Source organism: Hyperolius riggenbachi, chromosome 5 (genome assembly GCF_040937935.1).
Source record: "Hyperolius riggenbachi isolate aHypRig1 chromosome 5, aHypRig1.pri, whole genome shotgun sequence".
In the NCBI taxonomy this organism is placed as follows: Eukaryota; Metazoa; Chordata; class Amphibia; order Anura; family Hyperoliidae; genus Hyperolius; species Hyperolius riggenbachi.
In genome coordinates, this window is record NC_090650.1 from 394056814 (window position 1) to 394076100 (window position 19287).

At 43.8% G+C, this 19287-nt stretch overlaps 1 protein-coding gene across 49 annotated transcripts in view; it reads left to right on the forward strand.

Moving 5' to 3' along the window:
• The window catches only part of RIMS2 (regulating synaptic membrane exocytosis 2), an 816797-nt gene that overhangs the window by 711893 nt on the left and 85617 nt on the right, over positions 1-19287 (forward strand). For 39 of the 49 annotated variants that reach the window (XM_068237786.1, XM_068237812.1, XM_068237768.1 and 36 more), the window contains one exon: positions 7060-7277. In XM_068237786.1, coding sequence (XP_068093887.1) covers positions 7060-7277 — 218 coding nt within the window. Of the gene's footprint in view, positions 1-7035; positions 7278-19287 lie in introns of all 49 variants that reach the window. The other 10 variants (XM_068237820.1, XM_068237795.1, XM_068237799.1 and 7 more) reach the window with 2 other exon arrangements.

Genomic DNA, 19287 nt, shown 5'->3' on the forward strand with positions numbered 1-19287 from the left:
AAACAGCACAGAGGGGCCCAGGAGAACATAAGGAATAGAATGGTATGCTGTTAAGTGTAAGGATATTAGAGTACAGATTCTCTTTAAGGGACGGCCCTCTGGCCCAAGGGCCCCGATGTGGTTACACCTCCTACTGCTATGCCACTGGGGACATATTTATAAACATGGTGAAAGACTGACCAGTGCCACTATCGCATACCGTTAGATAATAAATGATATAAAATGTACATTCGCCACAGAGAAAAATGCACTTTAGATGACCTTTTTCCTATGTCGTTGTCGCTTACAGTAGGTAGTTATAATCAGACAGATTTTGGACTAGTTCATCTCATTATGAGAGATTTTCAGAGTTTTCTTTATTTCAGAAAGCATTTCCTACCAGTAGTTGCTCAGTCCTACCGCAAGAATAGCATGCAAGGGAGTGCGGACCCCGGCAGGCATCTGTGTATAGATACTTTCCAGGCAGTGTTCTTGTAAAGAATAAAGGTAATCCTGAGAATCCCCCATGAGGAGGAGATGGACTAGTACAAAACCTGACAGGTTGGACAGATTTTTAAACTCTACTATAACAACATGGAAATAAAGCACTTACTGTGTTCAGGGTAGGGCAAAGGGGCAACCGCTGCTGGGCTTCCCACACAACAAGACACTCCCGATGCCACCCCCCCCCCTTTCCATGACTACTTCCGATTTCTGGATGGGGTAGGGGCTACACAATGTTTGCGGTCTCCCTATAGATCTTGGTACAGAGGACAGAGTACTTCTTGTTGTGCATATGGGCAGTCTGTTGCTTGTTTCCTGTCTTAGCTACTGGATGGAAGCCAGCTTTAGTAATATGGAAGTGGAGCAGCTGTATGCCTGAAAATGCAGACGGCGATCCTTACAACCACACGGTACATGGCTGTTGCAGGGAGTGGGGTGGCCCATACACCTCCTCGGAGACCACAGACTGTACAGCAAAACGGCCGTTAGGTGACGTTACCTCCGGAACCTGGGTTGGGGCGGAGGGGCCCCCAGACAATCTTTACCCCGGGCCCCCAGGCTGCTTAAGCCAGCCCTGACTGTGTTTGCCTACTTTCCACATTAATAAAGGACCACTGTCACGAGTAATTGTAAATTTAAAATAGATGCATACACATACATATATTTTGTCCCTACAGTATGTTCTTGTCACTTACATTAGACAGATCTGACAGGTATTGGACTAGTCCGTCCTCTTACAGGGGATTCTCAGTATCTCTTAATTGTTTGCACAATACCTTGGCGGTTGAACTGAGCACCATCCAGTAAGCAATTTTGAATATAAAGAAAAACCTGAGACTCCCCATGAGAAGATGGACAAGTCCAAAACCTGTCAGATCTGTCACATTTTTACCATCTATTGTATATTGCTGGCATATAACTGCATAACATACAGAAATAAAGTGCTACCTGCCCACCCCAACAAACATGTGTCTCCTATCAGTCAGGACTAACGCACGCACCTCCTGTTTTTATCTTGCCATTTGTTAGGATCTTTATCCCAGTTTCAGGTTGGCTGACATTGATAAATGGCTCACACAGTATGAGATGGGTAGAAGAAGCAGCGTCAGGTCATATTTAACAAACCATAAAACCTTTCCTGGGTTTTGTAGAACTCCTCCCTTCCGTCAGAACGCATGCCAAACTATTAATTATATTGTCAGGAAATAGAATTCTGTTGATTGAGGACTGTTCCCCTGACGCATGCTGACCCATATTGGAGTAGAGAGGCGACACAATATTTCAGAGCGGTTTCGCTGTAAAATTTCCACATATGGCCCAGTTTCCAGTGTCTGGGGCTACCGGCCCTGCTTCAAGTATTTAACTGGCCACAGAAGTCATGGAGATAAACTGCAGGTCATTAGTAGCATCATGTACCTGTAAGAGTCTTGTAATTCTGACTGCATTATGGAACGTGAGCGCTACATGTCACATGACCATTACTTAATTGAACTCCTCACCAGAGCAGAACAGATTCTGCAGATTCATTTTGGGTTATGTAAGTTCTTCAATCCCTGACTCGACTTTACGACCTGGTTTAGCATATTGTGCTGCATTTGCATATTACTGCCTCGCTTTTGTGTTACGATATTCTCATTCTTTGCCAATATTAAAGGAAGCTTGTAGAGGGAGAAATACAGAGGTTGCCATGTCTAGTCACTTTTTAAAGAGTGCCAGTTGCCTGGCAGGCATGCCTGTGTACGTTTGATTTGGGCTCTGACAATTCTCTGCTATGCTGGCACTGTCAGTAAAGTGCAATGTGACAGCAACAAGGGAAACTACCATAGTTTTCCCCCTACCGGGTCCCTAAGCTGATGTAAAATCCTACTTTTTTTTTTTAAATACTTTGTCCCTTTTATGACCTGTTTACGTATAACCCCCCCCCCCCCCATATGAAAATATGTCTCTTACATGACCTATCCATACATGCAAAGTGCGGCTACAATATCCCTGGGGACCGCTATTGTATTGGGCGCTTTTAGAGCCCTTTCTACTGCTGATAGCCGCTAATCGTGGCCATTAACATTAAAGGCAATGGTGGGCAATTCTCATTAGAAAGTGCAGCTACAAATAGGGGCACAAAGCGTGGTGCCTGCTATTGTAATGGGCACCTCTGGCTGGGGGTTTAGTGTTAGGCATCATCAGGATTGGTACTAAAGTTAGGCACCACAAGGTTAGTATTAGGCAGCGCCAGGGGGGTTTAGACTAGGCACCACTGGGGGACGGACATGGGACGCAGGGACACTTGCCTTTTATTAGGTAGGATAACAATGAAAATATATTTACAGTCATAATAAGCATAGTAAAATATTGGTGAGTAAACATTACTCTCACACAGAACCCTCCTTCTATCCGATACTGATTGGGATGACGTTCAATTGTTGGTAATGGTTTCTCTTTTAGCGCTGCTAGTTTTTTTTCCCTAGTATTGGGCAGTGCCAGGGTGGGGGGGGGGGGGGGGAGTTAGGGGTTGGATAATGTTAGGCACCACCAGGGGAGTATTTAGGTTAGGCATCGGCAGAGGGAGGATGAGTGATAGTAGGGTTAGGTTAGGTCACAGTAAAATATTGGAAAAAGATTCACAATATTTTACTATCGGAATGATATAGTACAATGTCTAAAATTTTACCGGGTGCCTTTTTTTTACATGAAAGCGAGGAAAATATCTGTTGTCTGCAATTGTGTCAGAAATGTCCATGTATAAGCAGCTGTGTGGCATTGCTGTAGCAATCTGGTAGAGCAAGTGTGCCCTGTTATTATAGGGGGACTGGCACAGTATCCAGTCAGTAAACTCACTCTGCAGAGTATATTAGGAGGAAGTGAAGTCTTCAGCATTGTAGTCATAATCAGTTTAAAACAATGGCGTGTCTGGTTGATAGGAGGTGACAGATGCATGCTGGTGCTGTTCCCTGAAGCCCAGTCACCATGGAAACATGGCTCCTTACCTCAGACTTGTCCTGGAAATGTTGCTATTGTTCACATTTCCCAGGAAAACCAGAGAAATGAGAGGGAAGAAAAAATTGTGCAGTATTGGATTAACCCTTGTAAAGCCAAGCCTGGCTCATCCTTAAAGCTTTTGTGTATTTATAGTATCTATAGTTAAAGGAAACCCAAGGTGACAGGGATATGGAAGCTGACATATTTATTTCCTTTTAATCAATACACATCACCTGGCTGTCCTCCTGATCTGTAATACTTTTAGCTATAGACCATGAACAATCCTGCAGCAGATCAGGTGTTCTGACTCAAGTAAGACTAAATTAGCTGCATGCTTGTTACAGGGTGCCAAAAGATCATCAGGGTGCCAGGCAATTAGTATTTTTTAAAAGTAAATAAATATGGCAGCCTCCATATTTCTCTCACCTCGGGATCCTTTAAGGTGTGCTTAAAATATACATTTTTATTTTATTTTTGTGACATGTTGCTGTGATTTTGCTTCTGTTCTAAAATAGGAGCTTATTATTTCTAGTATTTACTTTATTTTTTAAAAAAAATGAGCCATTTGCTGCCCATACACTGTACACAGTGTTTGCTGGTGTTATCTGCAATTTAGTAGAATAGAGATAAACCGCTGTTGAGAGTATGCCTAGTTCTGGGTTTACACCATACAATTTTCTGTTATTCTGTAATTCTGGGCATACAAGGACAGTTTTTGCGCCGGTATCGAGCCAGCGGTTCGATGCCGGCGCGTCACCGCTCATCCGCGCGGATTGATTGCCGCTCGTCCCTGCGAGTGCTGCTAATGAGCCGCTCGTTTCTTGCCATTGTTCTCCCCGCCGGTATCGAGCGCAGTATCGATCCTGCGAGGTATCGGACAGGTTGAATATTATCAATCGAGCCATCAGCAGCTCGATTGATAATATAAAACTTACCGTGTAAGCCCAACATTAGATTTTTCCGGTAGATTTTCTGTTAGAATACATAATTCGATTATTTTCTGTAGAGAATGGTCATTATCTCTGGTACATTGTCTTCTGTTTATCTGACAGGTTATGCTAGGAATACACGGGTTTTGCTGCAGATAGATGGTTAGATAGATCATTTCTGACATGTCCGATCTCCTGTTCCATCGTTTTGCCGCTCGATTCCTGATGGAGGTGAAAAGATAAGAAAAACGAGCGGAAGATAAGAGAATTGAGTGGAGAATCGAGCAGCAAAACCGATCGAGCGGAAAAAACGACCTGCGTATTCCCAGCATAAATCTAACAGAAAATCTAACAGAAAAAATGGTGTGTACCTAGCTGTGTACACTCACTAGATAAGGACCGCCTCTGCCAAAAATCTAACGTGTGCACAGCGGCCCCCAATGCTTCCTGACACCTCCGCCAGCGATGGAGAAGAGCATTGTACTCCTTTCCCACCTTCCGATGTCCGTCGTCCCTCCTCCCCCTGTCTACTATTCATTTATGCACAATGTAAAAGCTTGGACAACACATACTGGGCATGACATGCTTGCCACTGTATTGGGTCACAGTATAGTGTATATGTAATGTTACCTCTTCAGCAGCAATTATTGTTGTCACTAATGATGTTCTGTTAAACCTTAGGTAGTAAAACGGGTATAACCGAGGCGCCAATCAAGGTTAAAATCCGTTTAAAAGGGGGAAGTTGGTGGACTCGCCTCCCTCGAAAGGACAAGAACCGGACAATGAGACGTTACTATAATAACAGTAACATTTATTGTAAAACGCCAAATATGCAACGCATTTCACGGGTCACTATCCCGCTTCATCAGGCAAATAGGTTTGGAGAATACAGTGTTAGGTCTATGAACTGGCCAAGCGCCTCTGTGACAGAGGCGCTTGGCCAGTAACGTCTCATTGTCTGGTTCTTGTCCTTTCGAGGGAGGGGAATCCACCAACTTCCCCCTTTTAAACGGATTTTAACTGTTTTATCCTTGTTTGGCGCCTCTGTTATACCTGTTTTACTACCGATCTTGTCCACCCTGGGTGGAGGGGTGTATCCCCATCTTATTCCTGTCTACAGAGAGCGACTTTTTATTACCTGAGTGGGGTCAGTTCAGAATTCTCCCCACCTGCTTTTCCAGTGGTTGCCTTTGTGGCGACCCATGTTTGTGAGTATATTACCACATCTCTTTACATTATACCAACCATTGTTTAATATACTGCACCATATTGGGCTCTCGGTTTGTTTTTTTTGTCTTTTTCAAGCCGTTCTGTTAAACCTTGCTTAAGGCTTCTTGCACACACTACAAATCGCAAATCCGATTTCCGATTTTTCCTGGATGCTATCAACACAAGAAGTAAAACGTAGAAAAAACGCAGAATGCAGGACCGATTTAAAATCTGCCTTTTGCTCACTACATGCGATTCCGATTTGCGATTTTTAATCTGTCCTGCATGCTGCATTTTTCTTCTTGTGCTTCCAGGAAAAACTAAAATCAAAAATCTGAATCGGAAATCGGATTTGCGATTTGCAGTGTGCAAGAGGCCTAATGCTGGTTTTAACAGAACTTTGTAGTTCAAAATCCCTGACACACCTCCACCCTCCAGTTGCTATGCTTCTACAATTTACTTGGCACACACATAGCTCCCAACTGTCCTTTTTTTGAAGGGGCAGTCCCTCTTTGGGGACCTTGTCCCTCTGTACCTCTTTCTTCCTCATTTGTCCCTCTTGCAGGACCGATCTGCAGATTTGTGTGAATATATGTATTTTGCTACTGAAAATGTGTTTAGTTGACTCTAAACTTCATTCCCATCCTTTAAATTGATCTATTTCTTATTTAAAAATGTTATAATAAAGAAAAATGACCCTGGGTAGAAAAGATAAGTGTGGTTTAAATTATAAATTAACCTATTTTTCTTATGAAATCTTTATGGTATACTAAAGGGTGTGTTGGGGGTGTGATTAGGGGTGTGGCAGGGGTGTGGCTTAAGTGTCCCTCTTTCCCATCTCAAAAAGTTGGGAGGTATGCATACCTCCCCTTGTCAAGCCTTTCAGCTCCACTTAACATTAGTGGCATTTTTCTATTTCCTGTCTGAACAGGAAGGGATGGAAATTATCACATGTAGCGACAAAGCAGTTATTAAAATCCAAAAAGAACTTCTAACCCTCTCCCCACACTAGCCACAACTAAAGTTATTTGCTATTTCTTAATTGAGCTTGAAGGCAATGTAAAGCGCGTTTGATGAAGTATATAGCAGCTGCTATGTGATTGGTTACAAAAGGGTACCACAAGTTAGGCCAATTGCAGTAAGCTGCTATGTGATTAGTTACAATAGGGTACCACAAGTCAGGCATCCATGTTCTTCTTAACAGTTGCACATACAGTATGTTATCTAATGTCTTATCTGTCCTGTTTCATGTGCCTGTGTTTCATGTCTTAGTTCACCATTTTTCACACCTGCTAGAACAAGTTAGTCACCTGCTTTTAGAAGACACTTTGTTTCCCTAGTTTTCCCATATTTGCCAACTAAACACTCTGCTTTTCTGTCTTTTCACCCCCCTTCCCCCTGTTTTGTGTGCAAACATTATCTGCCAATTGGCTGACAGTGTTTTTACATCCAAAATGCAAAGCAGACAGATGGGCGCCACCGGGAAGAACATGACTAAAAGTACCAGCATCGGAGGGGACATGTACACGCTGGAGAAGAATGATGGCAGCCAGTCCGACACAGCTGTGGGAACAGTGGGCACAGGAAACAAGAAGAGGCGTTCCAGCATCGGCGCCAAAATGGTGGCCATCGTCGGCCTGTCTCGGAAAAGCAGAAGTACCTCACAGCTCAGCCAAACAGGTAAGAGTCAGTCTTGTTTCAACAGAGGGACTATTGTTGTTCTGCTGGCGGTGTGATGCTGATTGTTGGCTGGGGGTGTCTTGTAGGTTATGGTCTACCATGCTTAGCTTTGTCATCACTAGATAAATGTATGCATTATGTTTTTGACTGAGCTGATATTAAAGTGCTATTAAAAACTGCAACTGCTGTTAAAATTTGGAAGGTAATTTACCTCCTGCCCCCATTGTTAAGACATTGTCAATAAAAGGGGGCAGGGGACAATAACGAGGGAATATTCAAGAAAACCGCCATTTTGTTATTGACGGGATCTTTGGGAGAAAAGCCATTTTGTTGGGGGTAATATTGAGGGAAACGGCCATTTTGTTGTTGGTGGTGATATTCAGGCGAACAGCCATTTTGTTTTTGCCGGTGATATTTAGAGGAACAGCTCTTTTGTTGATTGCAGTAAGCTGCTATGTGATTGGTTACAAAAGGGTACCACAAGTTAGGCCAATTGCAGTAAGCTGCTATGTGATTAGTTACAATAGGGTACCACAAGTCAGGCATCCATGTTCCTCTTAACAGTTGCACATACAGTATGTTGTCTAATGTCTTATCTGTCCTGTTTCATGTCTTAGTTCACCATTTTTCACACCTGCTAGAACAAGTTAGTCACCTGCTTTTAGAAGACACTTTGTTTCCCTAGTAGTCACCTATTTAGGGGAACAACCATTTTGTTGAGGGTAATATTGAGGGGGAAAGCCATTTTGTTGCTGAAGGTGATATTTAGCAGAACAGCCATTTTGTTGCTGGAGGTGATATTCAGGGAAACAGTGATTTTGTTGTTGGTGGTGGTATTTAGGTGAACAGCCATTTTGTTGTTTGTGGTGATATTCAGGAGAACAAACGTGTTCTTGGCATGAAATATATGGTTTACGGGAAATTTTAAGTGAAAAGTAATGTCCCTAGTTACTTACCTGGGGCTTCTTCCAGCCTGCTAACATTCTCCTGGTCCCTTGCCATCATTCTGTGCTGCTCCGTCCCTCAGCTGTTCCCCTCTGATCACTGCATGCACGGCCTCAAGCCACGTGTCTCTTAACGCGGTCCTGTGGTCAGGAGCGTTCTGTGCTTGCACAGTAAGTAAAAATTGCTACTGCACATGCCCAATGGCTGGCGACTCAGACAGTTTACAGAGGGGGGGGGGGGGGGGGTACCGGTGGAAGGTAGCATGATGGCGAAGGACAAGGAGGACTTCAGGAGGCTGGAAGAAGCTCCAGGTAAGTATTTGGCCACAATGTTTTTCACTTTAACACTCCATCTCACGGCTGGAGATAATTGAGACCATAAGTGATCCTGCAAAACTATGCTGGATTTTTTAAACACATCTCTATTAGATGGAAAGGGCTTGCATGTCTCACCTGAGAAATATTAGAGTCTCGGGATCCTCACTATGGATCTGGTATCACCCAGGTGAGCATAACCAATGCCAACCAACAAATAACTTTTTACATGAGCCTGTGACTAACTGTTTATGAAGTGTAGTAATGGTCATGTCTAGGAGAACTCATGGAGAAGCATGTAATTTGTTTGATCAGCTGATAGATTTGCAAAGCTCTGATTTTCCGTGATCACATCCTGCTTCATGATCTTGACTAGCAAATCAGAGACTTGCATATCCATCACCTGACCAAACTAATCACATGCTTTTCCATGAGTTCTCCTACACCAGGGGTCTCAAACTCACGGCCCGCGGGCCATTTCCGGCCCTCGATACAATATTTTGTGGCCCGCGCCGGCAAAAGATTCCTTATAGTTCGCTTCAGTGCTCCCAAGTAATCCACCGCATCCTGCCGCTAAACAAGGGCTGCAGAGCCCCCAAATCACCCGGGGGGCAATCCGCCGGCATTTCCTGGAAGGGGCAGAGCTTTCAGCTTTACCGTCAATCGCGGTGCATCGCCGCCTCTGCCCGCCCCTCTCACTCTTCCTTCACAGAGAAGGGCGGTGAGAGGCGGAGATGCGCAGCCCTCGTTTTGCGGCGGGGACACGGCGAATTACTTGCAATGGGAGGGTGGGGCGGGTGCTGCTGATTGACTTTTTTTGTGAAATCCCTTATGCGGCCCAGCCTCATCCTGACTTTGCCTTCTGCGGCCCCCAGGTTAATTGAGTTTGAGACCCCTGTCCTACACATAACCATTACTAATGGAGTGAGAACCAGACCATGTATTGCAGGGCTGTGGAATCGGTACAAAAATCTTCCAACTCCTCAATTTATGAAACCACGACTCCAACTCCGACTCCGGGTAACCAAAATAGCCCTGACCTCGACTCCGACTCCTTAGTCTGATATTTAACAGGGCTGTGGATTTTGTACAAAAATCACCCGACCACGACTCCGACTCCTCAGTTTATAAAACCACAACTGCGACTCCGGGTGCCCAAAATTACTCCGACTCCTCGACTACGACTCCACAGCCCTGATGTATTGTGCCAGTCCATTTTCTCTCCCTCTCCCTAAGTGCTCTTATTGTCCCACTTGCCAACTATCAGTAGACCAGGGCACACTATTCATGACACCAATGTCACTTGACTTGGCATAGCTAGCCAATGGGAGCAACTGAATGATAAAGGAAGGGGCCGGCACAAGAAAAGAAAGGCTGAGTCTCAACCTTGATTTAGGCCAATGGGCCAATTTATAGCAAGTGCCACAGTGCACAGCGCAATGTTTCGACCTGTGCGGTCTTCATCAAGTGCTTCAGGACAGAAGGGAAGGGGTGGAATCATTTTAAAAAGTCACACCCCATAAACGGTTGGAGACCTTGATGCTTTTTCAGGATCATTATTGATCGGTAGCTGGGATATTCATGTAAGGTGGCCATACATTGATAGATTTGCAGCAGATTCGACCATCAGATAGATTTGTCAGATGCCTGTCAGGTCGAATCTGACAGGAATCTATCTGATGTGTGCCACACACTAGGAATAGATTTCCAATAGATTTCAGAATTAAATCTATTGAAAATCGATTTAAATGCATTATTGGACCATTAGCTCCAATGCAACTCTATGGGCCATCGATCTGCTGCCAGCAGCAGATCGACCTAGATCTTCCATCCTGTCAGATAGATCAATTCGATCGAAATCGGCCGCAAATCGATCGATCGATGTGATAGAATCAATTTCCGGTTGATAAAATCGATCGATGGCTGCAATCAACCAGTGTATAGGCCCCTTTAGGTTGAGTGGCTGACTTGTTTTCTTAGCTGTAATTTTCTTATCTTCAGTCTTGTCAACGTCTGCTCATGTTTCTGTGTTAAGGAGCCCATACACTGATCGATTTCAGCGATCGATCGATTTGGTAGAATCGATTGATCAATCGGAAATCGATTCTATCGTATTATCCGATCGATTTGCAGCCGATTTCAGCGATCTGACTGGGTGGAAAATCTAGGTCGATCGAAATCAGTTTCATTCTGAATCCTATTGGAAATCTGTTTCTAGTGTGTGGCACAAATCAGATAGATTCCTGTCAGATTCTACTTGACAGGCATCTGACAGAAATCTATCTGATGGTTGAATCTGCTGCAGATCTATCAGTGTATGGCCACCTTTACCTTTAATGATCTTCCCATCTATGTGTTCTCATAACTGCTTGTACCCAGCCTCCCATACGCTAGATACCTGCATATAGTGACGCCCTCTGGGATAACAGGAGATTATGTCCGGCCGTCAAAGGATATAATCAGGTTAAGTAGTGAAATGACTTTGAAGCGAGGCATAACAAACATCTGTGAGCCTCAGTTGTGCTGCAGGAATTTCAAAGACCTATTTACAGAGAAATAGGATTATGGAAGTTCATGTATCTCTTGTTAACTGTATCTTTAAAAGTAGCTCTTGATGAGTAACATTAGAGCAACCTGAAGTGCAGAAACTCACCCTAGTTGGGTATTACGGACCTCTCAGCAACTTTATGGTCCGTGCAGTACTAAAACTTAAGGTATGGTTCTAGCGGGCGATCAGAGACGTCTTACTTAGGTGATGCTTAACGAGTAGGGAAGTGTTTGGTATCGGTTCCCATCGTTGGATCTCCATGTTTTAATCACTCTAGTGGGACACTAAAGCGCTGATCCTTGAGGCCACATGTAGTGTCCTAAAGGAGACAAGACAATGGGATTGAGCATATTAATATTGTTCGTCAGGGCTGAGGAGTCTGTACAAAAATCATCTGACTCCAACTCTGACTCCAGTTACCCAAAATAGCTCAGACTCCTCGACTCCGACTCCTTAGTCAATTACTTATAAGGGCAGTGGATTTTGTACAAAAATCTCCCGACTCAGACTCCTCAAGTTTATGAACCCTCCAACTCCGACTCCAGGTGCTCAAAATTGCTCCGACTTCACAGCCCTGGCATTCATGCGAAACACTGGAAAAGTCTGTACCATCAATTTAGGGCCCACGCTACATCGCCATGCAGTAAGCTCCCCTGTCGCGAGGGCAATGAAAGTCTATGAAGACTTTCATATGCATGCAATGCGTCGCGCTGCACCAGAAGTACTCAAATTGCTGCAATTCCGTTGTAAAGTCATCCATGCATTACCACATGATCTGTGCCTACTGCATCGATTATCCAGTAATGTTAATGGTGACAGTGAGTGTTAACGCAGCGCATGCGCAGACTGACGGGAATCCTGGTGATGTACTTCCTGTCCAGCAAGGAGTACATCACTGAACGGGGGCGGGCCTATGCGTATGATCATGCCGCCTCTTGATGGCGCAGGGTCATATGAACTGCAAATTCGTGTGGTGTGGTAATCCTGTAGCAGGCTCACCTATAAAATGAGCCTAAAAAGCACTGTCCATTCATTTGAATAGGTAGTGCATGAGTACAGAGTGCCGCAATTAACATCCGTGTGAGTTGGGCCTGTGTTCATTTCCAACAATTTTTTATTTACTTATTTAAAACTGTCCCTATGGCAAATTCTACTCCCTACTAACCTCCACCTCCCACCTCACCCCAGTCAGTCATAAACCAAGCTAGGCTGTTGCTAGCAAGATGTGGCTGTAGTTAACTTCACACCCAACCCTCTGAATGCCCATTGAAAGGGAAGGTGTTTAATCTGATTGAGGATGAGCATTTGGGATCTATGAACTGGAGGAGCAGACAGTTTCCATTTCTTTGTTTGCACAAACTTTTTTTTTTTTTTTTAAAGCTGTCTTATCCATACTTTATTTCAAATCATGTTCTATGAAATGCGTTTAAGAACTGTGTCCAGTTTGGGCCTTGAAATTTCTCACATTTCCTCTGCTTGCAGCATGAACCACACACTTACATAAACAATTAGTCACAAATCAAAGATTTCGCTGCCTCACAGTCCTAAAATGGCATAAGCTTAAAATATAAAAATTCCACTTGACCAGACATTAGGCAACAGTACTTCAAACCAATTGTGATCTTTTGATGTAGGCTTTGCCAGGGAATCCACCTCAGATTCAAACAAAAATAAAAATCATAGACTGTTTATTTGTTTATTTATTGTATTTATAAAGCGCCAACATATTATGCAGCGCTGGACATTAGTTTAGGTTACAGACAATATTTAGGGGTGACATACAGCAATATGACAATACAGGAATACACAAAAAACCAGATCACACAGCACAGTATTAGTACAAGGTAATGCTTAGTCAGTCACTGGATGGGAGCATGGAGATTAGGCAAGTAGAGTTCACTCAAATGCATAGCATGGGTGCACAGTAATGGAGGTGCATGATCAGGTAGGACACACAAGGAGGACCCTGCCCAAAGGCTTACAATCTAGAGGGAGAGTAGGGACACAAAAGGTAGGGGACCAGAGTTCAGCTGCGGGTTTAGAGCACTTGTGAGGGGTGGTAGGCCAGAGTGAAAAGGTGAGTTTTGAGAGCCTTCTTGAAGATGTTGAAGGAGGGGGCTGCCCTAATGGGTGGAGGTAGGAAGTTCCATAGTGTTGGAGCAGCTCTTGAGAAGTCCTGGAGGCATGCCTGGGACTGGGTGATGCGGGGGGCGGTCAGGTGAAGTTCATTGATTCACTGTTGATTATAATCCATAGAAAGGTCACCACACCAAGGAATGAGAGATGCTCGTGTGGGTAATTACAGAAAGCACCCCAGGTACTGTGAGTACAACCACCTTTAGGGACCACTCTCACCTTTTATGTTAGCTGCCCTGACCCACAGACAGCACTGATACCACTCCAATAGTGGTATCTCCCAGGTAGATACTCATATTCAAGCCCTAGAAGTTTTATAAGGCTAATAGAAAACAGATCTTCATTGCACAGGAGTATGTACTAATTAGACAGCCACCACCTAATGGTTGGGGATTAGTACACCGTGCATGGATCAGGATCACCACAAATAATGAAGTGCCCAGCACCTACAGGGACCGCGCTCACCTTATGTACAGGCTGCCCCAGCATAACCACAAACACAGCTTTAGGGCGGTTGTGGTTTCAGCACCTTCTCTGTTAGCTCCTGGCTTGTTCCTCAATGGTCACCTCAAACAGCATTGGGATCTCTGCCAACTAAACTCTCAGTGTAAAACCATAAAAACGCTTTATTATAAAAGTAGTATTACTCACAAAAATAGATAAAAATGCGCATATCACATCAGAGGACGTCTCCTCCACTCCAGACGCACTGAAACACCTCCGCCCATCAAGCCACGCCCACACACTTACATAAACGGCTTAAGATCTCATTTTTAGGTTTTTGTGGAGAAAAAAAATTCATGAAAGATTAAAAAGTCAATCAGCTACTTAGGGGGCTTCCCGGGTCCCAGTCACATTAGCAGTCTTGGGATTTAGAGGTTTGTTGCATAAGCTGAATGAATGAGCCCAGCCTGTACAGCCATCATAACTGCACAGGCAACACAGTCATTAGTTCATGAACTGGGCTATCTGTACATATGAGGAGCACAACCGACCGGCGGATAAGTTGGGAACGGAGAATACAGAAGAGCATCATGGTTCATGTTGTCATGCCCTCTGCACTCTCCCTGTCCTGAATGCTTTCTTAAAGTGGTCTGAAACCCATCATTTCTTCTCTGCTCTAAAAGATTTACAGCTTATAACCTACTACAAAAAAATGGTAGCAGAGCAGCATTCAGAAAGTTTCCTCTTCAGTGGAAAGCTTGTTGCTGAATCCCAAGAGGAAATTGCATTACCATTTGTTTACATTCCTTTGTTATCTGCAATTAGTAAACATTAGCAGCAGTGCTGAAACTGAGCAGTGAAAGCAGAAAAAGCTGAGGAGTGATCTTTGGACAAATTATAATATATAAATACTAGTAGACCTAAGCCCGTTTGCAAACGAGCTCTAGGTCTGTGTTTCTCGGCGTGCACGCTCCCGCCTCCCGCCACCGCGCACGACTGCCGCCCGCTCACATGTTCACTAACAAAAAGCACTGACAATGCTACACAGAGACAGGAGGCACACGCAGGGACACAGGGGTTTTATTATAGAGGATAGCAGCTACGCAGTAAAATTCAATGGCCGCTTTCTGAGCAGATAAACTTTACTTTGGGGAATTTGTAATTTGTAAACAGACAATATTACTTGTGCACAAAATATGTAACTGAAGGGGTAATAAAAATTAGTCAAACATTTGTATTGAATGTTATGTCTGAGATTAATCCCACACATATAAAAGCTTTGTTTCTTGAGCGCTAATTGGTCCACAGTTATGTGCCTGACACTGGAGAGTTTGTATGCATACGTATTTGTTAGTTCCGGGGATCTATTGTGCATCTAAAATTTTTGTACCCTGGTGCTCTGCCATTCAGAGATGACGTACACGTCCTGCACCCGTCGCCTTACTGCTCTGCCCTCTGATTGGCGCAGAGAGTGGTCTGGCATGCCAGACTATCCCCTTACATGTTTTGCATATGAATGTCACCCTGCATGCTCAGGAGCCAGAGGGGGTGGAGTGTCAATATCACAAGTAGGAGCGGCAAAATGTTGCAACTTACTGCGCAAACAATTTATATCTAGCGGTTTCCTGAAAAAACGAGCGCATATTATTTTCTCACCTGATTCTCAGTTTTACTTGCTGAGATGCTGTGAAAGTATTTTACTAATAACGAAAAAAAAAGGTAAGTGAAAACTCCTAAGAAAATGTTTTATACAGTAGAGTCCCAGTTATCTGGAACTCCACTAGCCAGCAGAGTCGAGCAGCACAAATCGCCAGCAGTATTTACTGTGGTGGATGCCAAATTCTCAGGTTTCATTTCCATTTGCAACACGGGTCCGTGGTGACGCACATCTCTGCGTTAAATCGCGATTCTCCCAGATGCGCTTGCCATGCCATTATGAGCCCACAAACTGCTCTATGGCAGTTTGTGGGCTCTGCTGTGCTTAAATATTGGGCTCCGTGGCTTCCCAAGGAGTTCAGGATATGTGCACAGAGTAGTGGGGGTCCAGCAAGGAGGCTGCCCAAAATATCTTCATCTCTTCGTTACTTAATTCTTCCTGCCGAGTAAAAGTATTTCATTTGTGTCATTTCTCTTCATATTCTCGGGTCTATAAATATTGAATCTACGTTAATGGCTACACTTTGTACTGTGCCCGGTCTTCATATGTTGCCCTCATTGTAAGAATGACATTTATGAAGATCAAATGCAGAAAATAGCAAAATACCAAAGGATGGATAAGCCTTCTGCATAGCAATACTCTTGTTCATCTCTCATCATCCTCCAGAACCCTGCACCCTATCTTCCGAGATGCCCACAGATCTCTGTACTACAACTCCCAGGATGCTCAGAGACACTGCACTACAACACTCTGGATGCTCAGAGACTCAGTACTACAAATCCCACATACATCCCTACTTTTTGAGATGAGAAAGAGGGACCCTTAAGTCACGCTCCTGCCACACCCCGGATCACGCCCCCATCACACCCCTAGTTATGCATTCCATAAAGATTTCATGAGAAAAATGTTGTTTTATAATACAAACCACACTGGTCCTCACTATCCTGGTTTGTTTTCCTTCATATTAACATTTTAAAATTAGTAATACAGTAGATCAATTTAAAGGATGGGACTAAAGTTTAGAGTCAATCAAACACATTTTTTAGGAGATAAATATATATATTTACATAGAAATACGGACAAAGTCCTGAAAGAGGCACAAATGAGGAGGATAGAGGGACAGGGGTCCCAAAGAGCGACTGTCCCTCCAAAACAGGGACAGTTGGGAGTTATGCTCCCAGGATGCTTAGAGAGAGTGTCATGAGATTACAAGAGCTCTGTACTACAACTCCCAGTATGCTCACACTCTGTACTACAACTCCTAGTATGCTCACACTCTGTACTACAACTCCCAGCATGCTCACACTCTGTACTACAACTCCCAGTATGCTCATTCTGTACTGCAATTCCCAGAATGCTCAGAGACAATGCTTTACAGCTCTCAGGATGCTCAGAGGCCTTACACTACAACAGTCTGGATACTCAGAGACTCTGTACTACTACTCCCATTTTAGGGATGCTCAGAGACCGTATGTTACATCTGTCATGAAGTTTCAAGAGCTTTGTACTACAAGTCCCAGGATGCTCACACTCTGTGGTACACCTGGCAAGGAAAAGGAAACTGATCGATGACCCCCTTCCTCAAGTTGATTGCTCCCATGAGTTATGATATTGGGAGCATAATGATGCTCGTTTTTTTGTCTAAAAAAAAACCTGTGGTACATCTGTCATAACGTTACAAAAGTTCTGTACTACAACTCCCAGGATGCTCAGAGACTCTGTACTACAACTCCCAGGATGCTTAGAGAGTCTACAAAAATGTTCAGGATGCTCAGAGTTTATACAACTATATGGGAGTGTAGTCAATACCTTGAAATAAATACATCAATACTTAAGATATAATAAACCTATATATTTAAACAAAAGACAAACCCTCCAAGTTGGCATAAAATTGGCCGTGGCCTTCTTTATTGGTTAAAATTAAAATACTCAAAGAGGTCCAAATAACTTTATTCAATATATGTATATATAACTTTTCATCAAAACATCATAACACTTAACAGCACTTATTGCGATCCACCACTACGGTTCGGACCACTTATCATACTCAAAATTTTCCGAAAGGACCCCTGAGACGAAATTCGTCCACACACGCCCGTGTGACTTGAAGAACCAATAAAGCTTGACCACGACGAGAATCCTTTTTCCTCAAGGGGAGGGTGGGTGGGGAGCTCCCCAAGCCGCTCAGGACTACAAGGTGAAATGTGCTGAACGGACCCTTCTTTTATACCCTGTAATTCTAGCTGATTGGTTGTTGCAACAATGTCTTTGTCCTAGCAACACCTGGCAGACTACCTTCAGCTTACCTGCCGACCAATCATAACTTTAGCTATGTTTTCTTACCCTGTAACCTGTACCTAAGGGGGGAACCAATCAGCAGCACAGTTACCTCATGCATTGACTCTAATGTTAAACTCCTGACAGGGCTATCTAACACTATAATAACCCTTTCAGATTGACACAATCCCATCTAGGGCTTATTCTTATTTATTTAATAGCCCTTCTCATTTCAGTTCAAACAGCTCTGTACTGCAGTCTCCAGGATGCGCAAGAGTTTTGTACTTCAACTCTCAGCATGTCCAGAGACTCTGCACTACATCTGACATGATGTCCCAAGAGCTGTGTACTACCGTTCCTAAGATGCTCAGAGAGCTTTGTACTACAACTCCCATAATGCTTGTAGTGTTCTGTTTACATCTTCCATGTTGGGCAGATAAAGAGAGCCTTATACTAGAACTCCCAGCATGCTCAGCGAGCGTTGTACTACCTACGGTATTTAATGATGCACTGACAGCTATCTAACATATAACAGCCAACGCTTAGATGACTTCATGCTACATCTCCCATGATGCTCTGAGAGCTAAAACTACATATCCCATGAAACCTAATTATCTCTGCCCAGAGTGACATATATCCCAGGATGCATTATTTACATGCCTCATGAAGCATGAGGGACGTACATCTCCCATGATGCTCTATGAGCTCTACACTACTTCTCCCAAGATCCTCTAGGAAATGTGTGCTAGCTTTCCTGCTGAAATCTGATTGAGATCATAAATGCGGGGAGGTAGTAGATCGATCACTACTACCCAGTAGCTTTCCTGGAACAGTTGATTGCTTGACCAATTGTAATGCTATCAGTCCGTGTAGGACTAACTTTAGCCCCCTTCCTTATATATTGAAATTATATATTTATTGAAGAAGTCTGACTGGATTTGCTACATGCTTGTTTCAGGTGTGTGATTCAGACATGACTGATGACAGAAAGATCAGCAAGGACAGTCAGGCAACTGGCATGGTTTAAAAGGAAATAAATATGGCGGTCTCCATATCCCTCTCATTTCAATGTGTACTTTGAATTGCAATTCTTATTGAAAGGCCATGTAATGACAGTTCATGGAGTACTCCATGCAGAATTCTGTGACTGCGCTTTATGGTCATATATTAGCTCTGATGTAACAACCCATAATCGATTTTAAAGCTCCTTTTCTTTTATTTTTAAGAAATCTGAAAGTAACAGCTGACTATCTAGAACAGCTGTCAAACACATAGGGCCTGATTCACAAAGCGGTGCAAACTTTTCAGCGGACTTTTGCGCGCGCAATTTGCCGCGATTCGCGCGATTGCGGACTTTTGCGCGCGCAATTTGCCGCGATTTGCACGAATCGCGGCAAATTGCGCGCGCAAAAGTCCGCGAAAAAGTTTGCACCGCTTTGTGAATCAGGCCCTTAGTGGTCTGAAATTGAACACTGGGACCAAGTTGCGGTCCTCAATGTCTTGTGGCCCGTCTCTCCCTTATAAAGTTCCCTAGTGTCTAATGGCTCTCCTTCCTCCCCATACAGTTCCCTGGTGTCTAGTGGCCTCCTCCATCCCCTATACAGTTCCCTGGTGTCTAGCGGCCCCCTCCCTCCCCTATACAATTCTCTGGTGTCTATAGCCCCCCTCCTTCTCCGATACAGTTCCCTG